This window comes from Orbilia oligospora, assembly GCF_000225545.1.
Source record: "Orbilia oligospora ATCC 24927 unplaced genomic scaffold scaffold00054, whole genome shotgun sequence".
NCBI classification, from domain to species: domain Eukaryota; kingdom Fungi; phylum Ascomycota; class Orbiliomycetes; order Orbiliales; family Orbiliaceae; genus Orbilia; species Orbilia oligospora.
Genome location: NW_011645611.1, coordinates 2,549,864 through 2,575,416, shown reverse-complemented (window position 1 = coordinate 2,575,416; position 25,553 = coordinate 2,549,864). Strand labels below are relative to the sequence as shown.

Below are 25,553 nucleotides of genomic sequence, written 5' to 3'. Positions count from 1 at the left end.
AGACTTGCCACAACTCCTAGCCAATGAACTCGCCGTTGATGAGAGATTCCCAGCTAGACCCAGTCTCCCAAACCTTTTGCATGAGAATTCTCGCCCGTTGAAACTGATTCATCCCACTATTCTCGATCCCTAGAAGACGCTGTAGTATGTACTCCCGGTCTTCTGCGGTGGTGCTTTCGCACCCTGCAGTGAAGAGTGGAAATAGCACGGCATTTCCCACGTTACTCTTCTCAGGGATCACTTGCATAGCCTCAATGATGCGCTTGATGGCATCTCGAATGCATAGGTGATCTCTTTTGTAATTGAAAACCCTGCGGAAGAGATGAATTTGAGCAGCCCAGTGAAAGGCATCATTTGAAGCAAGCAATTCCTTGCTGCTATCATCCTCGGGAAGTATCCGATCATCGTCGAATGCTCCCGCTTCCTCGGATGATGCCCAAGTCTGTTGCGTGTGTTTGCAAGTGCCGAGGGAGTGACGTCGAGATTCTTCAAGTTGTTCCCGAACTCGAAGAGCGTCATGGTAGATTTGGCCTTCTGGTACCCATTCCGAGCCATGAGTTGTGTAACCCATGCCCCGCATACCTTCAATGAAGTGCCGCCTCTCTCCATCCGCTTGCCGCATCAGTTCACCTACTCGAGTGAGTAGGCCGATGAAGCGATTCGTAAACCCGAAGAAGCAGTCGACAGAAAAGTCGGCCATCATTCCGAGTTCTTCTTCATCGACTGTCCAATATTGTCCCGCGAATAGAGGGATTGTGTTGTTTTTGTTGTTGTTATTTCCCGAAAAACACCCCAAAATGTCAAGATATGCAAACCAACGAGACAAAAAGAAAGAAATCGGATCCCGCGAACGCATTTCTTTGGCACCTCCACGGGCGAGAATAATTTTCCGCGCCGCTTCGAGATGCACTTGCCAAGTTATGCCCTCAGCAAAGGGATTTGGCGAAATGATTTCATAAGAACAGAGCATGATTGCGGTGGCGAGAGTTGCATTCGAGTTTTGCTCCTTTTCGTCGTCCAAGCTCTGATGTAAATGTCGATAAGCGTGATCTAAAAATCCACTAACAAGTTCCAAAGGCTCCGGCTGTTTTGCCTGACGAGCTTTGTGACTTGCAGAGTATGCTAGTAGCAAATTTAAGAGGCCATCATGGTTCATGGCCACTGAGGCACGGTCAGTTACTGAGAACTGTGTGCAGACGAAACTGGAAACCTACTTTGAGGTAGGACAGACTTGAAGGGGTTGCCATTGCAATCATGAGGCACCAGTAAGGGAGCAGTTTCCGAAAGGAAATGCTGGAAGTATACTGTGCTCTGGGGGTTGCCAGCGATAGCCTGTGGGAGCGAGTTAAGCTCCTTTGGCAGGTGCAAGTAGGCTGGGTGACCCTTAATGGTTGCATAACCATCCTTCGCGTCTAGTGTAGCACTGTGCAGCTCCTCAACTGCATCGGCTTCGGCATCAACGATCCCAACAGTGAATGGAGGGGAGTTATGGCTGTGTTGAGCGCTGTATGATTGGCTAGCGAAGCTTGGATACTCCTGGGCGAAGTTCTCGACTGATCTTCTGTGGGACTTGTCAGAGGAGATGTATGGATTTCCTCTGATGGTGTCCTGGTTGCTGCCAAGAGTCGGTGGAGTGACTGGGCTAGCGTAGTAGAGTTGAGAAGAGAGACCAGCAGTGGTTGGAACAGAAGACGAGAGACTTGGGACTGTAGTAGCCAAACCATTGCTGTAGGTAAGCTCAGATGGATGAGGAGGAGAAGAAGTATTAGAAGTAATAGAGATGGATCGCTGGCGACGGAAAGCTCCGAGATCAGTAAAGCTGCCATGAGGACTTGGTGGAATACTGTGGGAACCAGTAGGGCTTCCGATGGTCAAGTGGGTAAGGCTAGGAGTTGGCGAGGACATCTGATAGAAGTCATATCCGGATGAAGAGGAGAACATGCTCTCTTCAGACATATAGCTCAAATCACTGTCCGCCGTCGAAGCAGTAGAAGGGGTGAGTGGGGGACGCTCCGGGATTCCATCCAGGGTCCACAAGTAAGGATGAAGGTGCTGATAGTTTCGTGGTGGGGAAGAAGAGCTGGCGAGGTGAAGAGGGGCCGGGATGGATGAATTGACCAGGGATGTTGGGGGCGAGGCCTCACATACTGAAAATACGTTCTGGTATGTAGCCAATCCCGCCTGTGAAGAGGTGCTTTTCCGGCTGGAGGAGGACTTTGTGGTGCAAGAAGAAAGCGTCGGTGAGGTCCTAGTCGAGCTGTGGGTAGCAAGCTCGAACTGGGCCGGCGACGGGAACTGTGGTTGGTTGTAGTTTGTGTTGAGGCTGAACTGGCCGGCACCAGGGATGTTCTGGCTGGCGTCGTCCAACTGGGCACCTTGCTCCAGCAGCTTCTTCTTGAGCGGTCGACCACCCCACGACAGACGGATTTTGTAGTCGCATTCTTCTCCCAGGCGGGTGCAATTGCTACAGCGAGGCTTCATCTCGCAGCACTTGACCTTGCGGGCCTTGCAGTTCCTGTTTTAATAGCCAAGCCAATCAGTATATGTCCAGATCGAATAGTAATAGATATCAAGAATAAGGAAGTAGACTTACCAGCAGCCATTCCTGCTCCTCCGTCGGATCTCGCGGCCAGCAACTGGAGCACGAGGCATTTTTGTGTATATGTATGAAATATGTAGAAGGACGAACGAAGACGGATTGTGATTGTAGCTTTGGAAAAAAAAAAACAAGCTACAGGAAAAAGGAAGACTTCGAGGGAGCTTTAAAGTGGTGTGTGTGTTTGTGCAGGTGGGTGTGTTCAAGTAGTGTGCGAGTAGTGTGTGTGTGTGTCTGTGTGGGTGCGTTGAAGTACAACAAAATCCCTGTTTTCCCTAACCGAGGCACGCTAACAAGTGAAGTGAAGTGAAGTGAAGTGAAGTGAAGTAGAGTAAGTTTGAAGGGAATGTTGATAATGATAGTGATCCAGAAGAAATAAGAAAGAGGAAGTATATAGTCGGATACAAGTACTGGTGAGGTAATAGTAGTAGCAAGGGCCGTGCAGTGGGGAGACAGCTAAGTTCTTATAGGTCTGAGATGTGATAGATATGTAAAGTCGCAGGGAATGCAATTGCAAAGCAGAGTGGACCAGGCCAAGCTAGCAAATCAGAACAGCTTATTTTTTGGTTTCAGTCGAAGGGAAGAACAACAGGAGCAAGGGAGACCCGAATGAACTGGACTGGACTGGACTCTGAGAACCGGTGAGACAAAGAGGATTGGTTGAATTGTTTGGTGGTGATGATGGTGATGTTATGCAAAAGAGAGGCTCTTGGTGGAATATAAAAGCAACTCTGAGAATAGATACTGTTTATGGAAGGAGGAAGAGAGTGAGGTTGGAGATGAAGTTGGTTTTAGATTGGAATCTTCGGTATCAGATATCAGGACTGGTTTGACCTGAGAGATGTTGATGATGCTGATGAATGAGAAGTGCCAGAATTGACGCGGAAGAAGCGTCGTATAAGTACTTTGAGATCTTGGTTTCCAATGCAGACAACTATAAACAACCTGAGATGCACTATACCATCCATACATCCCATACATCCCATACGTCCCATACATACAGACCAGACTTACATACAGACCAGACTTACATACCTTACTACCTTACTACCTTACTACCTAACCTACCTACACCCCAGTACACAGTGTGGGACACTTCCAATGTTGCAAATCCTCCCTCTACAGAGTACGGTCCTGGGCAAAGCAAGGAAAAGAAAAAGAAAAAGTACACGAAAAACAAAGGAAGAAGACGAAGAAGAAAAGCAAATATCCTTTTTACCCTTGACCAGTGAGGGTCTTCCACTAAACCCAATTAAAGATAGGAACAGACAGATTCAAAGAAAAAAAGCACCGCTCTCATGCATATTGGTCATGAAATTCGAAAACTAGTTCTCCGGTACTTCCTACAGTCAACGGAAAAAGAAAAAGGGATTTTCTTCAGTCTGCTTCACTGTTGGCAAGCCTCGTTCGCTGCCTGTAACTTAGTGTGGTGCTGCAGGCCATTGCGGGGATTAGAACGCTAGCGTCTGACCCTGGCCTCGTCTTAATAGAGATGAAGGAGCTGGTCACCGATCGTTCGGCGTACCCAAAAGTACCTCTGACTGACGGGGAAAACTTCCTGGCCATCATCGGGAGGTTTTCCCCACCCCTGTCGTGCCTAGACGTCCACCGGGACAAGGATCTGACACCCACGGGACGACCGCCCCCGGACGCCTATTATAGAGGCGTTAATCCGGTGATATCGAGTCGACTTGGACACTGTACTCCGTATTGGAGAATGCGTTAGTACGTACGGTATCGACGTAATAGCTTAATAGTGGACTTCTGGTCAAAACGACTGGTGTCTTCCAAGACAATATCTCATATTCCGCAAATCTGTCGAAATTGAAGGGACTGCATAAGGCTACCACCGCATGGCCTGTGTGCTATTTTCTGCCATACGGTCGTCCAGAAATATATCTATCGTGTATCATGTAGTCTGCTAGTTGGTGGCATCTCAAACGGGATTCAATTCATCAAGCGCAGGTTCCCTTTCTGGACCAGAAAGACTAGAGTACAATTACAGATAGAACTCGATCTCGACCGGTTTTGAAGGGCAAACCTTACTTAGGTACCAAAGGGAAAAAAAAAAAAAAAGCAGGAATTCGAGAGGCGTTTTTCTCAATTGTGGAGATTTCCCACAGCTCGCTCGAGATAATGATCATATGGACGAACACAGAACCGGACTAGTAAACCCGCAGCTTAAGCTAAGACCTAAGCAATCGCAATTGAAATGCAATGTAGTGTAGTATAGTAATAATCGGTGGATACTATAGAGCAGAGTAGTGGCCAAAAAGTCGACGATACCTTGTTGGGAGCCATACAGCTCCATTGCTCGAACTGGCGTCTAGGTCAATAGTACTTCTCTTCATTCGATCACCGTCCTGCCATGAGGATGTCCTCCCGGCCTCATTGAGTGGTTCGCCTATCTCGAGTATATGCGCTATCCTACCTAGTCGCTGCCGCCGGCACCAACCCACTACATTCGACGGCCATGCGATCCGCCAGACAGTATAACCGATAAGGACACCTTTCACGGAGTGTCATGTATATCCTGAATCATGATCGAATATGACTGTAGACGGTTCAAATCGGGCCATGTTGGAAAGTCGAAAGACGCTACCCTCATAAAAATTTAAAAAAAAAAATAAAAATGAAAAAAATAATAATAAAAAAAAAATGAAAATTTTTCGTAGATGCGTCGACGCCCCGAACTCAATTGCGTAGCTTCGGCCGTCTACGGGTCCAGCTGGTCCCATGGTAGTATTGGAATTCGGTTTGGCCATGACAGGATTAGATACAAAGCTGAACATGTTAACATGACCACACTCTTGCAGGGAAAAGTACAGGGAAGAGAAACGAAGATGCGGCTGTGGCGCAGCATCATGGCCTTCCTCGCCTACGTTTCAGACCGACATTTCGAGTAAGAAATGTCTTCACAGACGACGAACAGTGCAGAAAATGAGGTAACGCCGCACCAGAAGTCTCATTGGGGGTGGCTTAAACGTAGAAACCGGACGGTCAATACGGGTTAGTCTCCTGCCCTGGGAAGTTCGACGGGCCTAATTTAGTGTGGTTGTCTTTTGGTCCAACGCAACACTTTATTCGACGAACTTTTGCTAGCTATAGCCGAACCCGTATCGAAACGGGCAATGCTTTTCTGAACAACGGAAAGTTCAAGAGAACGAGAAAGATATGTCCAGCTCCACTGCACCGAAAGCTCTACCATGCAAGATCAATTCCAACATTTTACACTCAAAGAACTCCTCTGGCTCCAGTCCAATCCCGAATTTTTAAAGTCACCGAGCAATGCGGAGCGGACGTGCGAAAGCGGGACGACAAGATGGAATGATAAGTGATAACTTGCGTCGGTACTAGGTGGGTTACCTTTGGCTTCCACTGCGAAAGCTAAGAGTTATTAATTGTACTTAGTAGGTATGTATGTTCACACGCCGACCGACATATCGATTAAGCCAGCCCACCTCAAGCGATCAGCGGGGTAGCATTCTGTCTTGCGATCGGTCAGCTATAGGCCCATCAGCTTTGTTTCCCTTTTTTGTTCAAGTAGTGATATGCATGAAATCCTTTGGCTCGCAGCGATGGAAGCATCCGGCCGCCTTTTTACACACGTGGGGCAACCATGCTCACTAAACGAGGATTCACATATGCCGCTTTTCTGCCGCCTTGGGCACGGATATAGTCTAGTCAGAAGCCCGGAGCATGAAGCTCTCGAGCTTGTAATCGATTTAGCTTATCAAGTGGAGTTAAGCTAACAAAGCAGTTATGCAATTAGAGAATGGAATGTGAATATCAAAAGCTGGAAAAAAATGAAAAGAAAGTTATGTCCCAGCTTTCGTGACGAAGTTTATTGAATAACTCGGGAATATGTCGGGTGGTTTGGAATTAGCTAATTATCTCACACTGGTGGTGGGTTTTTTTTCGATTAAGATCTACTAACTATTGTACATCATATTCTCGTTTCTGTATGTCATGCTGTTTAACTTTTAGTATTAGGATCATGAAGAGCTAGCTAGACATCGTCTACGATATCGATATTCTACTATATAGACGACCGTGTTATGTTGCTAGTGACTACTGTGTCTGGAAACTCCAAGTAATTATTTATTCGAGTTACCGAACAAGGGAAAGTTGTCTGACATTTGGTCTTTCGTTTAAGACTGGCGTGCAGCTGTCTGTCGGTTTTCCTACCACAAAGGTAGGTGTGGCCTTCCACCCCCATCAGCATAGTCTAGAACCCTGGCACTCTGAAAGGCAAAAACAAGTCTTCCACCTTTGAGCTCTTGTCCTAAATATTAGTTCTGACAGCCTTCGTATTGGCGATACCGATCGAAGACCGCCAAACTCGCTTGCTTATAATAGCTAGCATGATCTATTGGATGAAAAGCCATTAATGCATGAAATGCGAGACCTCCAGCTGAGCGTTTGCAGCTCTGCGCTATGTCAAGGAGTCTTTTCTCGTACAATCTGCGTCCGTAAGACTGGTTACTGAGACGTGCAGAAACTATACTGTACGGAGACGCCGCCCAGTTAAATTCCTGCTTCAGGTCTGTTTCCTAGTTTGCCTTCTCCGCAGCCTGCCTATCAAGCCAATAGTGAACACATAAATTTTGTGGATCCATGGTCATGGACCCCCCGATTATGCTAGACAGAAAGATATCAAGGTCGGACACACATAAAGTGATATCCTTCATTAAGTTACTTAATTATTAACACAAAAATATGTCTAATGTGGATAATGCCACCACCCTATATGAGGATGCTAGTATTCCTTTCCTGTTCCGCTATAAATATGTCCAGTTTAGGGCTGGGTCAACTGAACTTCCTAGCCGTGCGAAGCTTAGGCCGTGCGTCCAATTTGCATAATTCTCCGCTGGTTAACGGAGGTTCTTCAGGATTTTGTCTTAAAGACGCAATTAGCGTTCATGTTGCGTGCCTATGGGCAGTTTATCGTAGGCATTTAAAGTGTTTATGGAGAGGTCTGATTAATAAAATTGGCGGGTAGGGAGGATAATAAGTTAATTGGAAAATAATCCCGAGCAGATGGGTGATAATGAGGACTATACTAGGAAGTAAAGAGATAAGATTGAAAACCCTCCGACGAGCTCTTGGTTGGCCATTGGCCAGAGGCCGAAGCCAAAGATCAATTACTATTATATCAGTGCTAGCAATTAATAGGCAAAAAGCCTAGCCTGTCAACATACATGTCACTTTAAAGAGAGAGTATATGAAGAACCACGCCCACATATAAGAAAGATCCGGTCCGAAAATTAATGTTCCAACATCAGCCGGCGACCATCAGGGTTGAAAGGCCGATATTGTCCGGATCGGCTTGAGTGCTTTCCCGCCCGAAAATTAATTCTCACGCAGAGTAATTTTCGCCAGCCCTGCATGTACAAACAAGAATTATATTTTAACAGAGTGATATCACATAAAAGCAAACGGGGAGGCAACGGGAACTTTCACGTTCTCTCTCCCCGGGTAGTTCAAATTATAATTATAATTACATGGTGCCCAATTTCCCTCGCAATTGCAAGATTGAGATATACCCACCACGAACCACCACGCACCAATCGTAACCAAGCACCCCCAACTTCAGCCCAACACACCGGAAAGTTACACAGAAGCACAGATCAGGCAGAAATGTGTTGTCTGTGTTGGTGTGCCTCTAAGCGAAGGGCTGATCCCTGCCCATCACGTTGCTCCTAGGCTTCGTCTGAACTTCTAGAAGACTGCTTCTTTTGGTTTAGTGACGACGGCCTGCAGCTGCACCTGGTAAAATTTGCTACCCCCCTGCGCCCTCCGAGCCTCCCGCCACTTACCATTGGCTGCTCACAACTGAGGCTGGTAGCCCCAAGTTCTTGTATCAGCGCCATGTTCAAGGCAACCAACATTTGCGCGCTTCACATTTCTGCAGCTATGTAGGGAGAGAAAAAGCTGCAGCAGATAGGATTTAAGGTGTGTCGACGAAACGGTTACCGGCAATCAATATGACTGGCGATTCATCAGGTGATTGAGAGATATCTCTTCAACGGGTTAGTGTCGACGCTCTGAAATTACCCAAACAGCGCCCCCCCAGGCTGCTTCCCGTCATTTCTAACCTATTTCTCTACCTTTGTAGACGAGGTCTCTGGGAAGCCACCGTCGGCTTCTGTATCATCTTAGGCTGATGCCTGGAGAATTTCAGAATATCAAGGTTCCCTCTTATGAAAGTGGGTCCAGCCCTTGCATGCATCATTCTTGCCAGAGAATGTCTCTGATCTAAGACCTTTTTCAATATATGCAATATTCAGTCTCAATAATCCGAACTGCGGGATTTGGGTCTCCTTACAGGTGGGGAACTCATGGGGAAGATCTCTGGTTGGACGGAATGCATCTTTCCCATGTGCCCAGCCGAGCAACCACGTTTTTTTTTTGACCCGAATCGGGTGGCGACGAATGCAGAGACTCCTCCTATTTCCCATGCGTCGTCGACGGTGTGGTACCCGCCGATTAACCAACCAAACTTGCGGGGTTGAACTAGTCTTTGGTACAAGCGAGAATATGTCTTTGATGATATCAGCTTGTACTAGAACAGCGGACCGCTAGGCATCGAGAAGGTTAAAGGGGAGCTTTGAATGCACGCCAGGCAAACTACCAGGTGCTATTCGACGGTTCGATCGAAAGCTCAAAGGACTAGGGTTTCAGGCAGTATTCGCCGTCAATATAGACCCACGGTACCTGCAGATGATTTTCGTTGATTCGAAAGTCTGCGCGGTTGCTTACCGGCTGTCTATTCGAAGAACATTGCATATGATCGTCAATATCGGCTCCCTCGGTATCGGACGGATCCGTGCGCATTGCAAAATGGCTCTCAGAGCCAACACAAAGAGGTCAAAATTTTTGATAACATACTATCGGAGAGGACCTAGCTTAGAGTGGGTGATTAGGCATCACAGGCGCCCCGACTATCACGGCTGTAATTTCAGATAAATCACTCGAGCCGTGGCCAGTGCGCTGAAACTTAACGGTCAATTTTGGTTGTGAATGCGCGTACATACATGTACAGGATGTATGTAAGCACACGGCCTTTCGGGAACAGTCGCTCGCGTGCTCAGAGGTACGTCTTGGTGATGTCCCCAGGAGGTCTAAAACGGCAGGAGGTACCACAAAAAAGTGGGTCTAAATGAAATGGATTTGGTGGATACAATTGCGACAATGAAACAAACCCCACAGCCAAAGGTTGTTATTCTAGAGAAGCTCTAGAAGCTATTTCGGCGCATGAATTGACAACTGCACCTGCATGGGGAGCTTCAAGCCATCAGACGCCCCCTCAGTGTATAACTTCCAAAACCGCCCGCATACGTATTTACATACATATAATTATAACTTTTAATAAATGGGTCTTTTTATTCCCCTTATTTCCGTTACACGTCTGCACAGAAGTAAAATTAATTGGTACAGAATGTCGAACGCGAATCTGTTTGTGCAGTTTGTGTGGAAGGACGAAAGCAGTCAGTGCGACAGAGGCGAATGGCGGGCTGTGACAAGCCGAAGTGAAACTGCAGCTGGAACATTACCACACACACAACACACACTATGAGCAAAGAAGAAACTCAAACCGACAGGACCACGCACCTCCCGCATGTTGACAGGTCTCTGTCCCTTTTTTTTCCCCATTGGCGTTGTATCTCTAAAAGAGATCAATTTCGTCTACATATTTATAGAAGATATCAAATTTACCGTTTTTAATTTACGATATGGGTCTTATGATTGTTTGTGTCTAGACTGTGGGGATCTTTAAAATCAACTGCCCGGATGTGCATATGCTGAATCCCGTGTATTTCACTATAAAAAAAAAGTTCCCGTGGGAGGCTTGGCTAAGCTAATCGCTCATACCGGAGCACCGTATCAAGCACGGCTTCTCGGGCAGTGTAAAACGTCGCAAGGCAAAAAGGATGGGCTGTACATGTCCCGATTAGAATGAAGAGGTCGAGATCAAAAAGTCTTAACTCGGACAGCCCATGAGACATTTCCGCTTTTTTGTCAACTTCCATGCATGACCTTGTATATCAAGCGAGAAAAGAGTTTACAGTGAGACTTGTTTTGGACCAATCCGCATTGACGACTGGCCTCGCATAGCTGACTTCCATGTTGTATCTTAGGAATCAGAATTCAAAGGCGAGCTGTTGCTGCGCAGTTGCTCTTACGAATTTCACGACCCCTTGACCCTGCAGGGCCAGAGGCCAAGACTGAACCGTTGGTTGTCGCTTGCTCATCTGAGAAGCTGATGATATCCGCCATCGACGCTTTGCCATAGAGAGCACCTTGCGCTATGCTACATACTAAGCGATCTACCTTAGACCGGTCTAGCTTCAGAAATACGGTTTTGACGGCGGCCCCGTCGCATTTGAAATTATCGGAAGGGGACCTCGATGGCAATTGCCAGGGGCCTCGCGCTGAGTTCTCCACTCAGCTACCTGCTGCCTTGAGCTAGGGAAGCACACGACAAAGGATCGGTACCTGTGATATGACGGATCACCCTAGGCCCTGCACGACATCCACGCTACTTCTGGCCCAGGATTTTCCATTGTATCGGCTGTCGGGGCATTTTCAGACGCCAATGCGCCAATAACAATAGTCGAGAGGGAAAAAAAAAAATCCCGGGTCCACGTCCTGCCTCTAACGTCTTTGCTCGACTCCGGGCAGTTTCCATATCCACTTGTCTCTTCAGGTACCTTTTCACCCTTGCTATAACGGCTCATCTCCAACAGTCACACATCCAATCGTTTCAACCGCAGGGCGATCAAGAAGAACTCTCAAACATTTGCCATACTATCTTCACTTCTTGCTCATGTGCAGAGAGGGCTGGAGGTCAGATTAATGTTCCACCTCCAAGCTCGCTAGGCTGCACTAACCTACCATTCGCTCACATCCACTCCTCCATTCATGACCTGTCTCCACAAGTCGTTATTTCTAACCTTTAAAGACTCGATAAAATTGAAGGATTCTATATTCGTCCACCTCTTCTGCAGGAAATGGGGCCCACTCTTCCTAGCTCTCCACACTTGAGCACACACGTTAACCGTGGATCCACCAGCTGAACTCAAGCCCCCCTCCTCATCGGCAAAAAAAGTAAGATGTCCAAAGAAAAAAATTCCGCAAGATCATATGCTCCTGTACACCATGCCACTTTCACATTACGCTATACCCTAAATATCGAGGTTTACAACCGCCCCTGTCGGATGCCCTCCACGCCATTCCCTGCTGCAATGCAAGCACGGCTGCAAGGTCCATCCAATCAATAGGCCTGTCGACATGCATAAACCTCATACGCCACTGCTGCTTTGTGTATCCCATTTTAAATTCCGAAATGTAAGTTATGGTAAATGTACCTAGAATTAGCCCGAGCTAGTCCGTTGAATGAACAGAAACGATATCAAATTCCCCATTCATACCCCTCCCTCTCTCAATCACAAGTACTTACCAAGCCTTGTTTAAACCTGGAAAATAAACTCCAATGAGGTAGGGTATCGAGTTTAAGAGACCCCACCCATGAGCTGTTCGCTCATTGGATTATATTTCCGCCATCCACGTCGAAACTCTGTTTATGCTACTTTAACGGTTTAGGGCGATTTTTATTACACATTTCAATTCGTGAAATGCAACTTTTGACAACCCGTATCCGAAGGAGGGAGCGGGCTGATGGTACCTTACGTACAAGCCTGTGCTCATTGTCTACCGATCATCATGAAACGTAGGATAACCGTATGAATACCACTTGCCTCCCACCGGGCGACCTGCTTGCCGTTCTTACCGGTACTTGGCTCTTGGTTTTCGCCCCCCCCCTCCCTCCGCCTACGTACGTATACGGTATACACCCCTGGACAATGTAAAGCCCGAGCAGCACGGGACAGTCCATAGATCAAAAGCTGAAGCTGGAACGAAGCATCCAATAAACCCACAAGGCATTAAAACTCATTTATCGGATACAATCAAAGCCATCAAAAACGTACATGAATCCTGTGACCCCAAATCCTAAAGTAAAATTAATCTATGAATCCATACGTACTGATATCATATGTGAATACGGTTCATAACCCGCGGTCTAGGTTGTTTTTTCAACTTTGATTCTAGATCGACCCGTGGGTACCTTATAACAAACCTATAATATATTTTTGTCTAATATGTATAACTGTGATGTCTTACCGCCTCCGCTTCAGCCTCTGTAAGTATTCGCATTATTTGTTATTTCTTTATGAGTTCCATTTATAAAATTATTATTGGCTTTGTTTTTTTGGAGCATGTGGGCCCACGTATGGATTTTCAGGAAAGATTAGTCGAAACACGCCATTTTTTACTAGTTATTATAATGATATTAAATGCCGTTATGCGGACTCAAGGCGATGAGACAATGATCGATCCTTGTTTCTTTTGAAATTTTGGTACCTCGAAAAAAAAAATCCTAAGCTAAGATCCTCGTGATCAGTGCTATATTCTCTGATCTGGAATATCAAACCCAATGTCTTAGTCGAGACATAAACAACTCCACTAGATATATAATAGCACTATTAATTGCAATTATAATACATATATGCAGATAATAATGTGGCAAGTCTCTGCCGAGTCACCGTAGTTCATGGTTGAAACTGCATATACTGTGACATAATTTGGCTGAAACAAAGCCTAGGCGGATATGATATCGAGGTTTAGTATATTTCGAGATGCATATGTAGAAGTCATTTGCATAAAGGTGTAACATGCGCGGAGGTCTACTAGTGAGATTGGCTTCCGGGACGGAGAATACGTCGAAATTCTCGATTTATGCGGAATTAGTATTGGAAATTGGAAATAGTATCGTCGTGTTTTTGTACTGACTATCTACTTAGTAAGGGAGGTTCTGTTACGCTGTTACGCATAGGGAGGATGCGTGGGGAAGTTCTGAGACTAGAATTGCACAGATATCGATGTTTTGAAAGGAGAGAATAGTATGTTCTCTGAGACGGCATAGATTTGCTACTGGTAGTGCTAGAGTACAGGAACGCAACGTGGGGGGTGTTTTATTGGAGAGGAACGGGTTGTAGATACGCTATTATTGACAACCTCATAGTTTACGATGGGAGCAGATGCATCCTATGGAATCTTAGAGGAGGTCTCGCACAAAGGAATTAGTTGGGTCACTAGACCGGTTGTCTTGAAAGAAAATAGAGAAAGGGACGAATTTGAGGGGTTTGGTGTGAGGGAGGGATGTAGGGATGGATGGAGGGAGGATAGAGAAATAGTAAAAAGCTGTATTTAGCTATGTGGAGTAAAAAAACAGGTTTCAAGACAAAGGGAAAAAAGGAAAAGTAGCAAGTATGAAGGTACTGCAGCCTAACTTCTTAAGAAAAAATAATGAATTAAGAATTCAGAGGAATTGTTTTTTCAGTTGACAAAACCGCCTATCAAGGCTATACCGCCACGATGTATCTCGAGGGCATCTTGTGCCCAACTTGCTGCGTCTGTGGCCGTCATTAAAGCGATTAGAAATTACCTGTAAGTCGGTGGCTCTGGAGATCCCCTTCTTACCGATGATATTTCTCAATTAAAGCTAAAGATGCAGGTAGCACCTATGCCGGTCCCTTGATTAGCAGAAGTTAGAGCGAGTGGGTACCGGAGGTTTCTCCGTTCTCCATTTCTTGAAAGGTATCTAACAAGAAACAAAGCTGCTGGTAGTTCTTGTAGCCCTCCTCCTCTTCTGGAGTGAGGCCCTCTGAGTTTGCGACTTTAGCTTTCAGAGCTCGAGCTTCAGCTATTTGTTGGTCTGTCCAAGGAAACTGAATTCCTAGGGTACCTGTGACTTTCGGGGACTCGTAGCTCTCTGCTTGTCCATCTTCATTGTTAGTTGCTTGGTCAGTTCGAATACCGGAATCGCTGCAGAGGTATGGCCCCTTTGGAACTTTGAAGACAGCGGCTTCATTCTCTTCAGGGGCTCGTCGCTTGCGTGGGTTGTCGACGATCTCGGACAAAGGACCTTTGGTCCCAGTCATTTTCTCTTTCGCTTGTCTGAAGACTGAGGTTACGATCTGCTGTCCTGAAGTTCGAACGGATGAGATACCACCTGTTGGCCATTCTTAATTTAGTCTTGATAAAATATTGATTTGAACATCGAGGGCCCTCACGGTTTGAATGATATGTGCGAGTCCCTAACAAACGATCCTGGTGTGGTTGGATTCGGTCTTTCCAAGTCAGTTGCTTGACCATTGGTACTTATATTTCGAAGAGCTTACTCCATTCGGATCCTCCGATGTGGTTGTCAACACCTTTGAATTTGTGTAGCATATCGAATTCTGGCATGAATAGTTGTCCTGGATGAGGGGCTTGCCCTCCATTTTGGTGGCCCTCAACCATGCAGTTGAAGCGGCTTTTGAGTCGGGTCCAATTGTATTCACCCTGCGCGATGACAGCCCTATCAATCTTCTCCAATCGCTTAGAACGAAGAACCTTGAGATGGTTTGCAGTCTCCCAGCTATCTTGGAAAAGAAGCATCGGTTCCGCGTTGTTGTTCCCAGAGCCACGCAAGCTCCAGAGATGGTAGAACCTTTGTGCATGGTTCTTGGCGACAAGATGTCCAATCAAGTTGGAGAGTGTAGTCATCACTCCGATTTCTGGGCAAATAGGACAGGATAGAACTCCTCCATTACGAAGCTCGACAATACTTCCGTCTGCTTCCTTCTTCGTGATTCGTTTGAAGGTACAGCCGTTGTATATCCAGACGGTATCATCACCGATATGATGGTTAGAATCATCATCATATATAGTGATGGCCTGTTGGTTTGGCGTCCCGGGAGCTAGTTGATGATGAAAGTCAGGAATGCCATCTCAAACCTGATGAAGTTGGGTGGGTGGAGAATATAGAGTCATGATAGTTCGCCATGCCAAGGGAGCTCGTAGGAAGATGGAGAAGCCCATCACAACGGGAAGGAGATAAAGAATTGATTGAGACTCACTAGTATTAGACATTTTGAAGAATTTTGCACTTGGAAGGCGATGCAGTAGTCGCTGTGGAATATTGGTGATGAAGGTGATTGAGCTGTAGGGTATTGGTGCGGAGGATGGTTGAAGAAGAGGTGCGGAGGAGAGCGGAGAGGAAGGGTCGTTTATTCAGTGCTATAGCTATACGTAAATTCATTTACATATACAGCGTTTCTACGATACTCGCAGTGCCGCGGCAACCACGACATCCGAGTTGTGATAGAAACGTTACCATTATACACACATTGACTTCAACACGAAAGCCCTTTGTACCATAGATCTACAGAGGAAGATGAAACTCGATCCTTGATCATCGATATGATACTGTAAGGAACCCCCAGGGACTTGTAAAATAGTTTTTAGGGTCCGATTTTAGGATATATGTAGTTTTATAGACCCATTTAGGACGTTTTACTTGCTTTGAACCGACTCCAAGCGAATATTTTCGATGCTATACCCCTCATTATTTGCATTTTCTCCATCGAAGGCTTTCACTTGAAGCCCGCATTATAGAAGTGGAGCACTTTGAGCATTGAGGGTGTACCAAGCCATCCGTAGAATTCGTACTTGTACATTTTTTGAAGTATGTGTTGCCGTGACGTTGACGACGTTGCATTTTGGAGCTACCGGGCTTGTCCCGGTCGTCGACCAATTAGGCTTGGCATTGTTCCCGAAGCCCCGGTAGCGAAGGAGCTGGCTCCACAAACGCATTCAAAACGCGTCTTCCCTCGAATGGACTCCTAAGGTTCTTAGACTTAATCCTTTTACTATACCGTTCCTACCGAACCTAAGACCAAAATGAGCAGTCAGCGTTCGATATCTAGCTTTTTCACTCCGGTTGGTAGAACCGCCTCTACTTCCAAATCAACTTCAGATTCTGCATCGAAACCGGGGAGTTCGAAGGCAGCTCAAACCCCTAAAGCAAACGGGTCAACCTCGAGGGCTCTATCCAAAACGATAGCTAAAGGCAAAGCGAAGACGAAAGTTGCCACAACTCTTGAAATCAACGACGTAGAAGATGAAGCCGACGAAGAGGAGGAACAAGAAGATCTACCACCAACTACATCTTTTTCGAAGCGTGTAAGAGCATTTAGCGTCCAATCAAGCAGCCAACCTCCAAGTTCGGATTCAGCTGCGCCGGCCCCTAAACGAGCTCGACTCGAGAGACGCATTGTCGACAACAAAGAGGATGATGAACAAGCTCAGCCGGAGGACCTAGTTCTGGAAGATAGAGAGGACGAGGTGGAAGAGCCACTACCACACAAACTCAGTCACACATCTCCCAAAAAATCTGGGAAGGGAATAATCACCAATAGATTTGCGTTCTCTTCAAGTCAACTTGCGGATAGCTCGGTTCATGAAGAAGAAGAAATATCCCCTGAAGCGGCTTTGAGGAAAAGAAAGAACCACGAGAAGTTTGTTAAAAAGCTTGGTCGTCCAGGTGAATTTGAGATCCGGCTGAAAGAAAACGGCGAAGAAGGGGACGAGGATTTAGATGAGGAGGAAGAAGAACCCGAGAGACCGCCTGAACCGAAAAGGGGCTCAAAAGCAGCTGCAAAGCGAGGCAAAAAATTAACACCGTTGGAGCAGCAAGTTGTGGATATTAAAGAAAAATATGCAGATACCGTGTTAGTCGTCGAAGTTGGATATAAATACAGATTTTTTGGAGAGGATGCAAGAGTATGTATCAATAACCGAAGGTTACCAATACTTTTTGCTAATATTCCTTTAGATTGCCGCCAGCGTACTCTCGATTGTTTGTATCCCGGGGAGAATGAAGTTTACATACGGTATGAGGCCCATTTGTAACCAGAGAATTTAGGAGTATCTAACAGTGAAGGCAGATCCTTCTGAGGCTCACCTCGACAAATTCGCATCCGCCAGTATCCCTGTTCATCGTCTCCACGTCCATGTGAAAAGGTTTGAAAAGCCCTTTTTTTCTCCTGTATACTTCACAAACTAACCGATCAAAATAGGTTAATAACCGCCGGATATAAAGTTGGAGTCGTTCGTCAATTGGAAACAGCAGCGTTGAAAGCAGCTGGTGACAATAGAAATGCCCCTTTCGTAAGGAAGCTTACGAATTTGTATACGAAGGGAACATATATCGACGACATCGATGGTGTTGATGAACATGACGCTGTAGGAGCGGGTTCTGGCGGCGCTGCTTCAACGGGTTACCTTCTATGTATTACAGAAAAACTTGGTGGGGGTGCAGGAGCCGATGAAAAGGTTAAAGTCGGTATTCTTGCAGTTCAGCCATCAACAGGAGATATAATATATGATGAGTTCGATGATGGATTCATGCGAACGGAGATTGAGACAAGGCTGCTGCATAGTAAGTTTTCGCGGTAGTAAAGTTGAGGTACCAAACTAATCGTAATTTCCAGTTGCTCCATGTGAATTATTGATTCTTGGCGAGCTTTCCAAGGCTACGGATAAACTAGTTACGCATCTTGCGGGCAGCACGTAAGTAGCATCGCGCCTTAAAAGAGTTCAGAACATCCATAGCTAATCTTAGTAGGAATAATGTCTTTGGGGATGGCGTGCGTGTAGAAAAGGTGGAACGACCCAAGAAAATGCAGACTACATCCCCAATCCATGTCTCTGAGTTTTATGCTGAGAAGCTAAAAAGTGAGGCGGCGGCTCTTCCCCAAGGTATGTAAACTTAGCCAAGCACTTCGATATCGAAGTGAACCACTGACGTAGCTGTAGACTTGCTCGATATCGTAACACAGTTACCTGACTTGGTAACTATTTGTTTATCGGCAATGATCACTCATTTAACGGCCTACGGTCTTGAGCATGTTTTTGACCTTACCAAATATTTCAAAAGTTTCAGTGCTCGTTCTCATATGTTATTGAACGGGAATACCCTGAGTAGCCTAGAGATCTACCGTAACCAAACAGACTTTTCGGAGAAAGGCAGTCTGTTTTGGACTCTAGATCATACGTCAACACGGTTTGGCAGAAGGTTACTCAGAAAATGGGTCGGGAGACCGCTATTGGATCGCTCTCAGTTGGAGGCACGAATCAACGCTGTCGAGGAGATGCTATCCTCAACATCGGAGAGGACGCAACAACTAAAAAACCTGTTGACAACTGTTCGTTATGATCTCGAGAAAGGGTTGATCCGTATCTATTACGGCAAGGTGCATATAAAACCCTCCTAAAACTTTATTGATATACTAAATCTGGACTTTCTTCCGAAGGCTACTCGACCGGAAGTATTTAACATCTTAAATACACTCTTAAGAATTGCGAAAACGTTTCGAAACGTTGAAAGCCCAGAACAATGTGGCTACGATTCCCCGTTAATAAACGGAGCGATGGCCTCACTACCTACTATACTCGAAACCGTTGAAGGGTATTTGAGCAAGTTCGACCATAAAGCCGCGACGAAAGATGATAAGTATAGTTTCTTTAAGGAAGTCGACGAATACGATTACATCCTGGATTCAAAAATGGCTATCAAGGGGGTTGAGTTTGATCTTCAAGAGCATCTCCCAGATGCTGCTAAGGCGGTAAAGAAGAAGAATTTGGATTACGTGACGGTCTCTGGGATCGATTATTTGGTTGAGGTAGAAAATTCTGGCATCAAGAACGTCCCAGCATCGTGGGTTAAGATCAGCGGGACAAAAAAAGTTTCGAGATTTCACACACCAGAAGTGCTCAGATTGCTCCGGGAGAGGGATCAGAGGAAGGAGACACTTGCAAATAACTGCGACCGCGCCTTCAAAGATTTCATGCTACAGATAGCTGGTCAATACCAGGAATATAGAGACGTCGTTCAGAGCCTAGCGACGTTGGACTGCTTGGTTTCACTAGCAAACGTAGCTCAATTGCCTGGATATTGCAAGCCTACCATCACGGACGATATTGAGATTAAAGTTAAGCAGGGACGGCATCCAATGGTGGAGCAGCTTTTGATTGAAACATATGTGCCCAATGATATTGACTTGGGAGCAGACCAAAGGAGAACATTATTGGTCACAGGACCCAATATGGGTGGCAAGAGTTCATACGTGAGGCAGATCGCATTGATAGCCATTATGGCACAGATTGGTTCTTATGTGCCCGCTGATTCTGCAAAGATTGGCTTATTGGATGCGGTATTTACGAGGATGGGAGCATTTGACAACATGATGACAGGAGAGGTGAAAATAAGATCATTCGCAAAAGCTCCGGAATAATATGTGCTAACAGGGAATATCTCTTAGTCAACATTCATGGTGGAGCTTTCGGAAACTAGCGACATCCTCAAACAGGCTACCCCGCGATCGCTTGTGATACTCGATGAACTGGGGAGAGGAACTTCAACTCACGACGGAGTCGCAATTGCATACTCAGTTTTGGACTATATGGTTAGTTCGATCAAGGCGATGACGCTTTTCGTTACGCATTACCCAATTTTGGCGCAAATGGAAAAGGCATATCCAAGAGAAGTTGTGAATGCGCACATGAGGTTCGAGGAGGCAACAGATGGTAGCGAAGATATCACATTCCTCTACCAAATTGCGGAAGGGACAGCACATCGGTCATATGGCTTGAATGTGGCGAAACTAGCAAATGTGCCACAGGCGGTGCTGGATAGTAAGTGTTGCTAACCTCTTTATGGAAGAGCTGAAGGCGGTGTATTAACCAATAGCGCAGCTGCAGCCGTCAAGTCGAAGGAACTCGAGGTGGAGATAAAAGGTCGAGAAACTGCACGATGGTAAGTTGTGGCAAAAAGCGAGATCAAATGCCTGTTGATGCAATGCAAAGACTTCTAAATATATGCTAACGATGGAACCTCGTGATTAGGTTTGCGAATATTTTGCAGGGGAACATAAACACCGAAGATGGATTATTATCGGAGATATCATCACTATCGATATCTTGAGGTAAGCTGATGTTTTACATCACCTATTAATTTTTTTCTTAAGCCAATGCATACTAGTTGCAATTGTGAAGAATGATAAAAGAACTTGTGCAAGGAATTTTACAAGCCTCAAGCCTCAAAACCAAGCCCAAGCCTAAGAACTAAAATTTTTTCACTCTGTCTCGCGAATTCCGTCTGCCCACGTTCCCCACGGTTAAAATTCCCAGAAATCGGAACCAAGTCTTTCTACTTTTGTGTAACGGCTAGGAAGGACTTTCCAATGAGAGAGAAGGAATCTGCAGGTACGCACCTGTTTGTTGGGCGACGTCACAGGATGCGCGCGAAACAGTAGACCGGCATTTGGGGGCGGAATGTTCTAAAAACAGTGCAGTGCCCTCCCTCCGAGCTCCTGGGTGGTCGCTAGCTGAAGACTAGAACTTCCATTGCTGCTGAAGAACTGATCGCCAAGTGGGCGGTAGAGACCGATGAAAACAATAACTCGATCTCTCGATTTGATATTATGCTCTTTCTTGATGTTTCCTAGCTTCTTGACATTGGCTTTACCCGTAAGCAGGGCTTGAGCTAAGATTTGGACGTCATTTGCAGACAGCATCGGTAGATCTTGCCGACTTAGCTCGACGTTCGTTGTGATACTAACGTGCATACTGGTGCGAAGAAGCCCGCATTTAACCAACCCCCATGCAAGAAGTCCGTTTCACGAACACCATCATGGGAAAGAATCATCGATGCAGCAGGCATGGCTGATGAACAACACACCAACGGCAGCCCAAAGTTTAAAGTGGCTTGCAGGCATCATCCAGGTTCTTGCGATAGATGGGCAACCCCACCGGCAGGACGAGCGACCCAATCAGAGGCCCTGGCAGGTTCCGTGAGCAGGAAAACAAGACCGCTATCTCATCCATCCCGTCTTCCGGCAAGCAGGATACCTATGACATGATAAAAGCAGAGACAGGAAACGACGCGGATAGAACATGTTGCATGAACGAACCACAACATGATTGTGTGAGCGAGAGATGACGATATCTAGATCTGGTCTGTTCCGATCAATTAATCGGGTTGCAATCAGTTCAAAAGAGGAGGGAATGTTTTATAAGGTGTAGCGTGGATGTCCGTCTGTTCCAACCACCTACATGCACTCGCCCACACTCGCCTCCTTCCATCTGTCGAATGCGCCTCAGTCGTTTCGGTATCGTTTAAGCACTCGTTTGAGATCTAGCTGCCTCCCCTTCTCCTCTGCAAAACGGACAAATTCCATGGGCCACAGCCAGCTGCCCTTTTGCCATACCTCCGCCTGTCAAGTTTAATAAGTAGCAAACCGTTTCCCTGCTAAACCCGTTCCTTTCGCTCGATTTGATCGATTGTTTGGGTTTCTCGGTTCACTCTTTAAGATCTTTCGATAACTTTCAACCTTTTTAAGCTGGTATTTCCGACGTCAAGCTGGTGCTTACAGTCGTTGATACTCAAACCGAATCTTGGACGATTAATTGTGCATTGTATCGGCTAGTCGCTTTTATCCCTTTTGCTTGATACTATCGTTTTAAATTTTTTCCCCTCTCTTCTGAATCAGCCTAGTAGATATTGGTAGAGTGAATTCTCTCTTTTTCTTTTTTTTTTTTTCCTCTCTCGGTTGGTTGGTTGTTGTTACTATAATAAAGGAGAAGGAGAAGGAGCAATTACTTTAGCCATGCAGGTCCACGCTGCCCGTCCGACCTCCAACTTTTTCTCATATTTCAACTTACATTCACAACCTCTCAACTATCACCAACGACAAGAAGCTTACCTCCAATCTCGCCCACGAACTGTCTCCATTGACAATGCGATCCTTCGCAAGCATATAGTTCACTCGCACGTTCCTTCATCCAAGATGTCAGTCCCTAACAACACCAAGAACAACACTATCGCAGTCAAACCTCGTCCGCTCGTTGAGCAAGACTTCGAGGTCATCGGTCTTTCAGACGATTCTGATCCTGGAAAATCTGCTGTCCGACCTCCTCCAGGAGCCGCCAGGCGAGCGAGCAGCAGTGCTGCTCTCAACCCGATAAGCATCCGTTCGCGATCCATCTCAAATGGTACCACTATCCTTCCAACAACCGCAGGTAGAGATCTGGTCAATGCGAAGACTCGACCTTCCGTGCCAGCAACTCAATCTTCGCCTACAATCGTCGATAACCACCTTGCACCACCTGCCCGATCATCTAGGCGAAAGAAGTCGACTCCGACCCAAGTTCACCCATCATCTCGACACTCCAGCCCTGGTCCACCAAGTCCCCGATCTGTATCCCTGAATATCTCGAGTAATGGCGCTGTTGCCACAACTAGCTCCTCAGGGGCAGGAAAGGGGCTCAGCTTACCCACCCTTGCCCCAAAATACGGACCGACAGGGCGGAGATCATCATGGCAACCAGGGAGGAAGAGCAAGACCGTCGAGGAAATAGAAAAAGAATGCGATGATGACGACGACGACGAAATTGACGAACAGGTGGCTTTGTGGAATATTCCTTTGTCTCCTAGGGCCGGGAAGTCGTTGCCATCAGGAGGATCGAAGAGCCCATCGCCGGATAGGTCGTCCGATGCTTCGAATTCGAGGCGTAATAGCATTACCAAGGGAGATTTAAAGGTGGAGAGAGCAGAGACACCTACACCAGCTCAGTCGACAGTCTCCTTGCCATCACTTGCAAGGTCGGATTCCGGTGATTCAGAGCCGAGAGGGCGGATGCGAAACCGGATGAAGTCTTGGGGTGATGTGATGTACGAACTTGGGAACGATGCAAAGGAGCTAACGGAAGCCCTTGAAAGATATGCTGATGAGGCTATGGAAGCTAAGGAGAAGGAGTTACAGAAGCAGGTGAAGGCAGCAAGGACTACCTCCACCACCCCGCCGAGGAGGGAGTCGAGAATCGCTTTGCCGCCTAAGCAAGTTTCCGAAGGTATCATGGGGGCCCTTCCTATGAGCAAAGAAAAAGAAGCTGCACTTAGCAGGACCCGCCCTGGTTGGCTACCACCAAAGTCAAAAATTGAGGAGGAGAAGCACTTGAAAGAGTATCAGGAAATGATGCGGCTATCTATTGAGTCAGGTATGCACCCTCAAGCCCACGCTTTTCTTTAACATGAACTAACTCCTGTTGATAGAGCGCAAGCGAGCTGAAAAGGAGAGGCAAGAGATTGCCACTCGCGAAATAGCGAGGGAGGCAGTGTTTAGGGCCTGGGATGACAGAATTGTTCCCAACTGGAACCAAGCCATTCTCGAACAGAACACTCGAGAGCTATGGTGGGCAGGTGTATCCCCCAAATCTCGAGGAACTGTCTGGCAGCGTGCAATTGGAAACGCCTTGGCTGTCACCGAAGAGACCTACAACATTGCCCTTGATAGGGCGAAAAAGCTTCAAGTTGAGCTCAACGCTCAAGAAGACCGACACCCATTAAAAGATCAGTTCGCGGATATCAAGAAGGACGCCGAGAACGCGTTTCCAGAGTTGAGGCTATTCCAAAGCGATGGTCCCTTGCATCAGAGTTTGGTTGATGTCTTGATGGCGTACAGTGTATACCGCAAGGATATCGGTTATTGCTTTGGCCTGCATGTTCTCGCCGCCAACTTGTTGCTCAATCTCTCCGCACATGACGCTTTCCAGACTCTGGCCAATCTCCTTAATAGGCAGTTGCCGTTGTCTTTCTACACCCAGGATGAGCCACAGGTATGTTGGATAATTAGCCCCCCAGACTTACAAATCATCTAACGTGCGCCTTTCTAGATTACCAATATTTATGCTGCCTTCCTCAGAGCTTTCCAGTACAAACTTCCCAACCTCTACCAGCACATCCACGTCAAGCTTCAACTCCCTCCACCTCTCTACCTTGAAGCTATGTTCACCACTCTTTTCACATTACATGTCCCAATCGATATAGTATCTCGACTTTGGGACGTCTACGCCTTTGAAGGTGACGCGTTCCTCATCCGATCTGCAGTTGCAGTTCTCGGAGTTCTCGAAAGCAAGCTGTACGGGTCTAAGGAAGAAATCATCGCACTCCTTGGCTGGGAAGGCAAGGGGTGTTCTAACAGGAGCGACTGGAGGCTCGGAAAAGAAGACGAGTTTATGGCAAAGGTTAGAAGCGCCGGAAAGGTCGAAAACGAACAGTAAAAACAACTTAAGTAAAAACCATCACGACATTACACTACGATATGTGAGTACGAAATAAAATTCAACGAAAGGGAATTGATAATGATGTCTTTCTGGAGAATGTTCAACTTTAACATTCAAAACAAACTTTTTTTCCCGGTGTCGGAGTTTTTGGATATAATAATACTACTGGAGGGGATAAAGGTGATAAAACTGCTTCCTGTTATGGGTCCTTTCGCCATTTTCTTTCTCCCATCATAAACAAGGAGGTCCCTAATTTAATGTCCTGCGCGGTTTTTTCCCCGAACGATAAACCTAATAAACCTCTTCCTTTTTCTCGTGTTCAACTTCAATTCTTCTTGTATACTTTTATATTCCTTTGCCCCCTTTTTTTCTTTTTGTTACTCAGGAGTCTCAGATCGAAGTGCGAACTTGGTTGAGCGGTTTTTCTCCCCCTTTGTTAGCTAGCTATTTTTGAAAGGCGTGTTTGGGGTTCATAAAATTCTTTTTATTTCAATTTCTTATTTTAATACACTTTGATACTTTCTAGTGTACAACATTTGATTCTCATTCTTCTTCGTTTCTTCTTCTTTTCTTCTTTTCTTCTTTCTTCTTTTACCAGCTCTCCTTGTTTTATTAATGTTGCCTTTGAGTCTTGATTTGAACCCTTCCTTTTTCCTCGGGTTCCTTCGATGCTCAAACGGTCTAGAAACTTCCTAGACCCTTCCGATATATATAGGTGAATACGTATAATTATATAATTTATATTCGAATTCTCGATGAATCTACGTGTTGAAATAAATTAAAAACCTATAGGGGTTTATGGCTGCAATGCGCTCTATTGCTCGTTACAGGTTGCGAAACTAGTGTTATAACGATACAGATGTAATACACCCCATAGTGCTGTATGGTGTGCTCGTCCAGGTCGCCATCAGGCTTCATCGATGTGAAATGAACGAATAAACAAATT

General features: G+C 46.1%; 5 protein-coding genes across 5 annotated transcripts; 2 read left to right on the top strand and 3 right to left on the bottom strand.

Annotated features, from left to right (window-relative positions):
- Window positions 1–16: 16 nt before the first annotated feature.
- Window positions 17–2,652, bottom strand: AOL_s00054g776 (uncharacterized protein; the record flags this gene model as incomplete). The annotated part of the gene is made up of 3 exons (XM_011122092.1): window positions 17–1,161; window positions 1,215–2,515; window positions 2,594–2,652. The coding sequence occupies 3 exons, from the start codon at window positions 2,650–2,652 to the stop codon at window positions 17–19; spliced, it is 2,505 nt and encodes an 834-aa protein (XP_011120394.1).
- Window positions 2,653–14,208: 11,556 nt separating this feature from the next.
- AOL_s00054g775 (uncharacterized protein) lies at window positions 14,209–15,574 on the bottom strand (the record flags this gene model as incomplete). Its single annotated transcript, XM_011122091.1, has 3 exons — window positions 14,209–14,672; window positions 14,842–15,402; window positions 15,562–15,574. 3 exons carry the CDS (start codon window positions 15,572–15,574, stop codon window positions 14,209–14,211), a joined length of 1,038 nt encoding a protein of 345 aa, XP_011120393.1.
- An 810-nt stretch (window positions 15,575–16,384) lies between these two features.
- On the top strand, window positions 16,385–20,468 carry AOL_s00054g774 (uncharacterized protein; the record flags this gene model as incomplete). Its single annotated transcript, XM_011122090.1, has 11 exons — window positions 16,385–17,266; window positions 17,319–17,376; window positions 17,431–17,506; window positions 17,563–17,924; window positions 17,977–18,055; window positions 18,111–18,244; window positions 18,302–18,738; window positions 18,799–19,743; window positions 19,807–20,179; window positions 20,240–20,300; window positions 20,390–20,468. The coding sequence occupies 11 exons, from the start codon at window positions 16,385–16,387 to the stop codon at window positions 20,466–20,468; spliced, it is 3,486 nt and encodes a 1,161-aa protein (XP_011120392.1).
- Window positions 20,469–20,823: 355 nt separating this feature from the next.
- AOL_s00054g773 (uncharacterized protein) lies at window positions 20,824–21,111 on the bottom strand (the record flags this gene model as incomplete). Its single annotated transcript, XM_011122089.1, has 1 exon — window positions 20,824–21,111. The coding sequence occupies one exon, from the start codon at window positions 21,109–21,111 to the stop codon at window positions 20,824–20,826; it is 288 nt and encodes a 95-aa protein (XP_011120391.1).
- Window positions 21,112–22,152: 1,041 nt separating this feature from the next.
- Window positions 22,153–24,604, top strand: AOL_s00054g772 (uncharacterized protein; the record flags this gene model as incomplete). The annotated part of the gene is made up of 3 exons (XM_011122088.1): window positions 22,153–23,542; window positions 23,598–24,160; window positions 24,218–24,604. 3 exons carry the CDS (start codon window positions 22,153–22,155, stop codon window positions 24,602–24,604), a joined length of 2,340 nt encoding a protein of 779 aa, XP_011120390.1.
- Window positions 24,605–25,553: the final 949 nt, after the last annotated feature.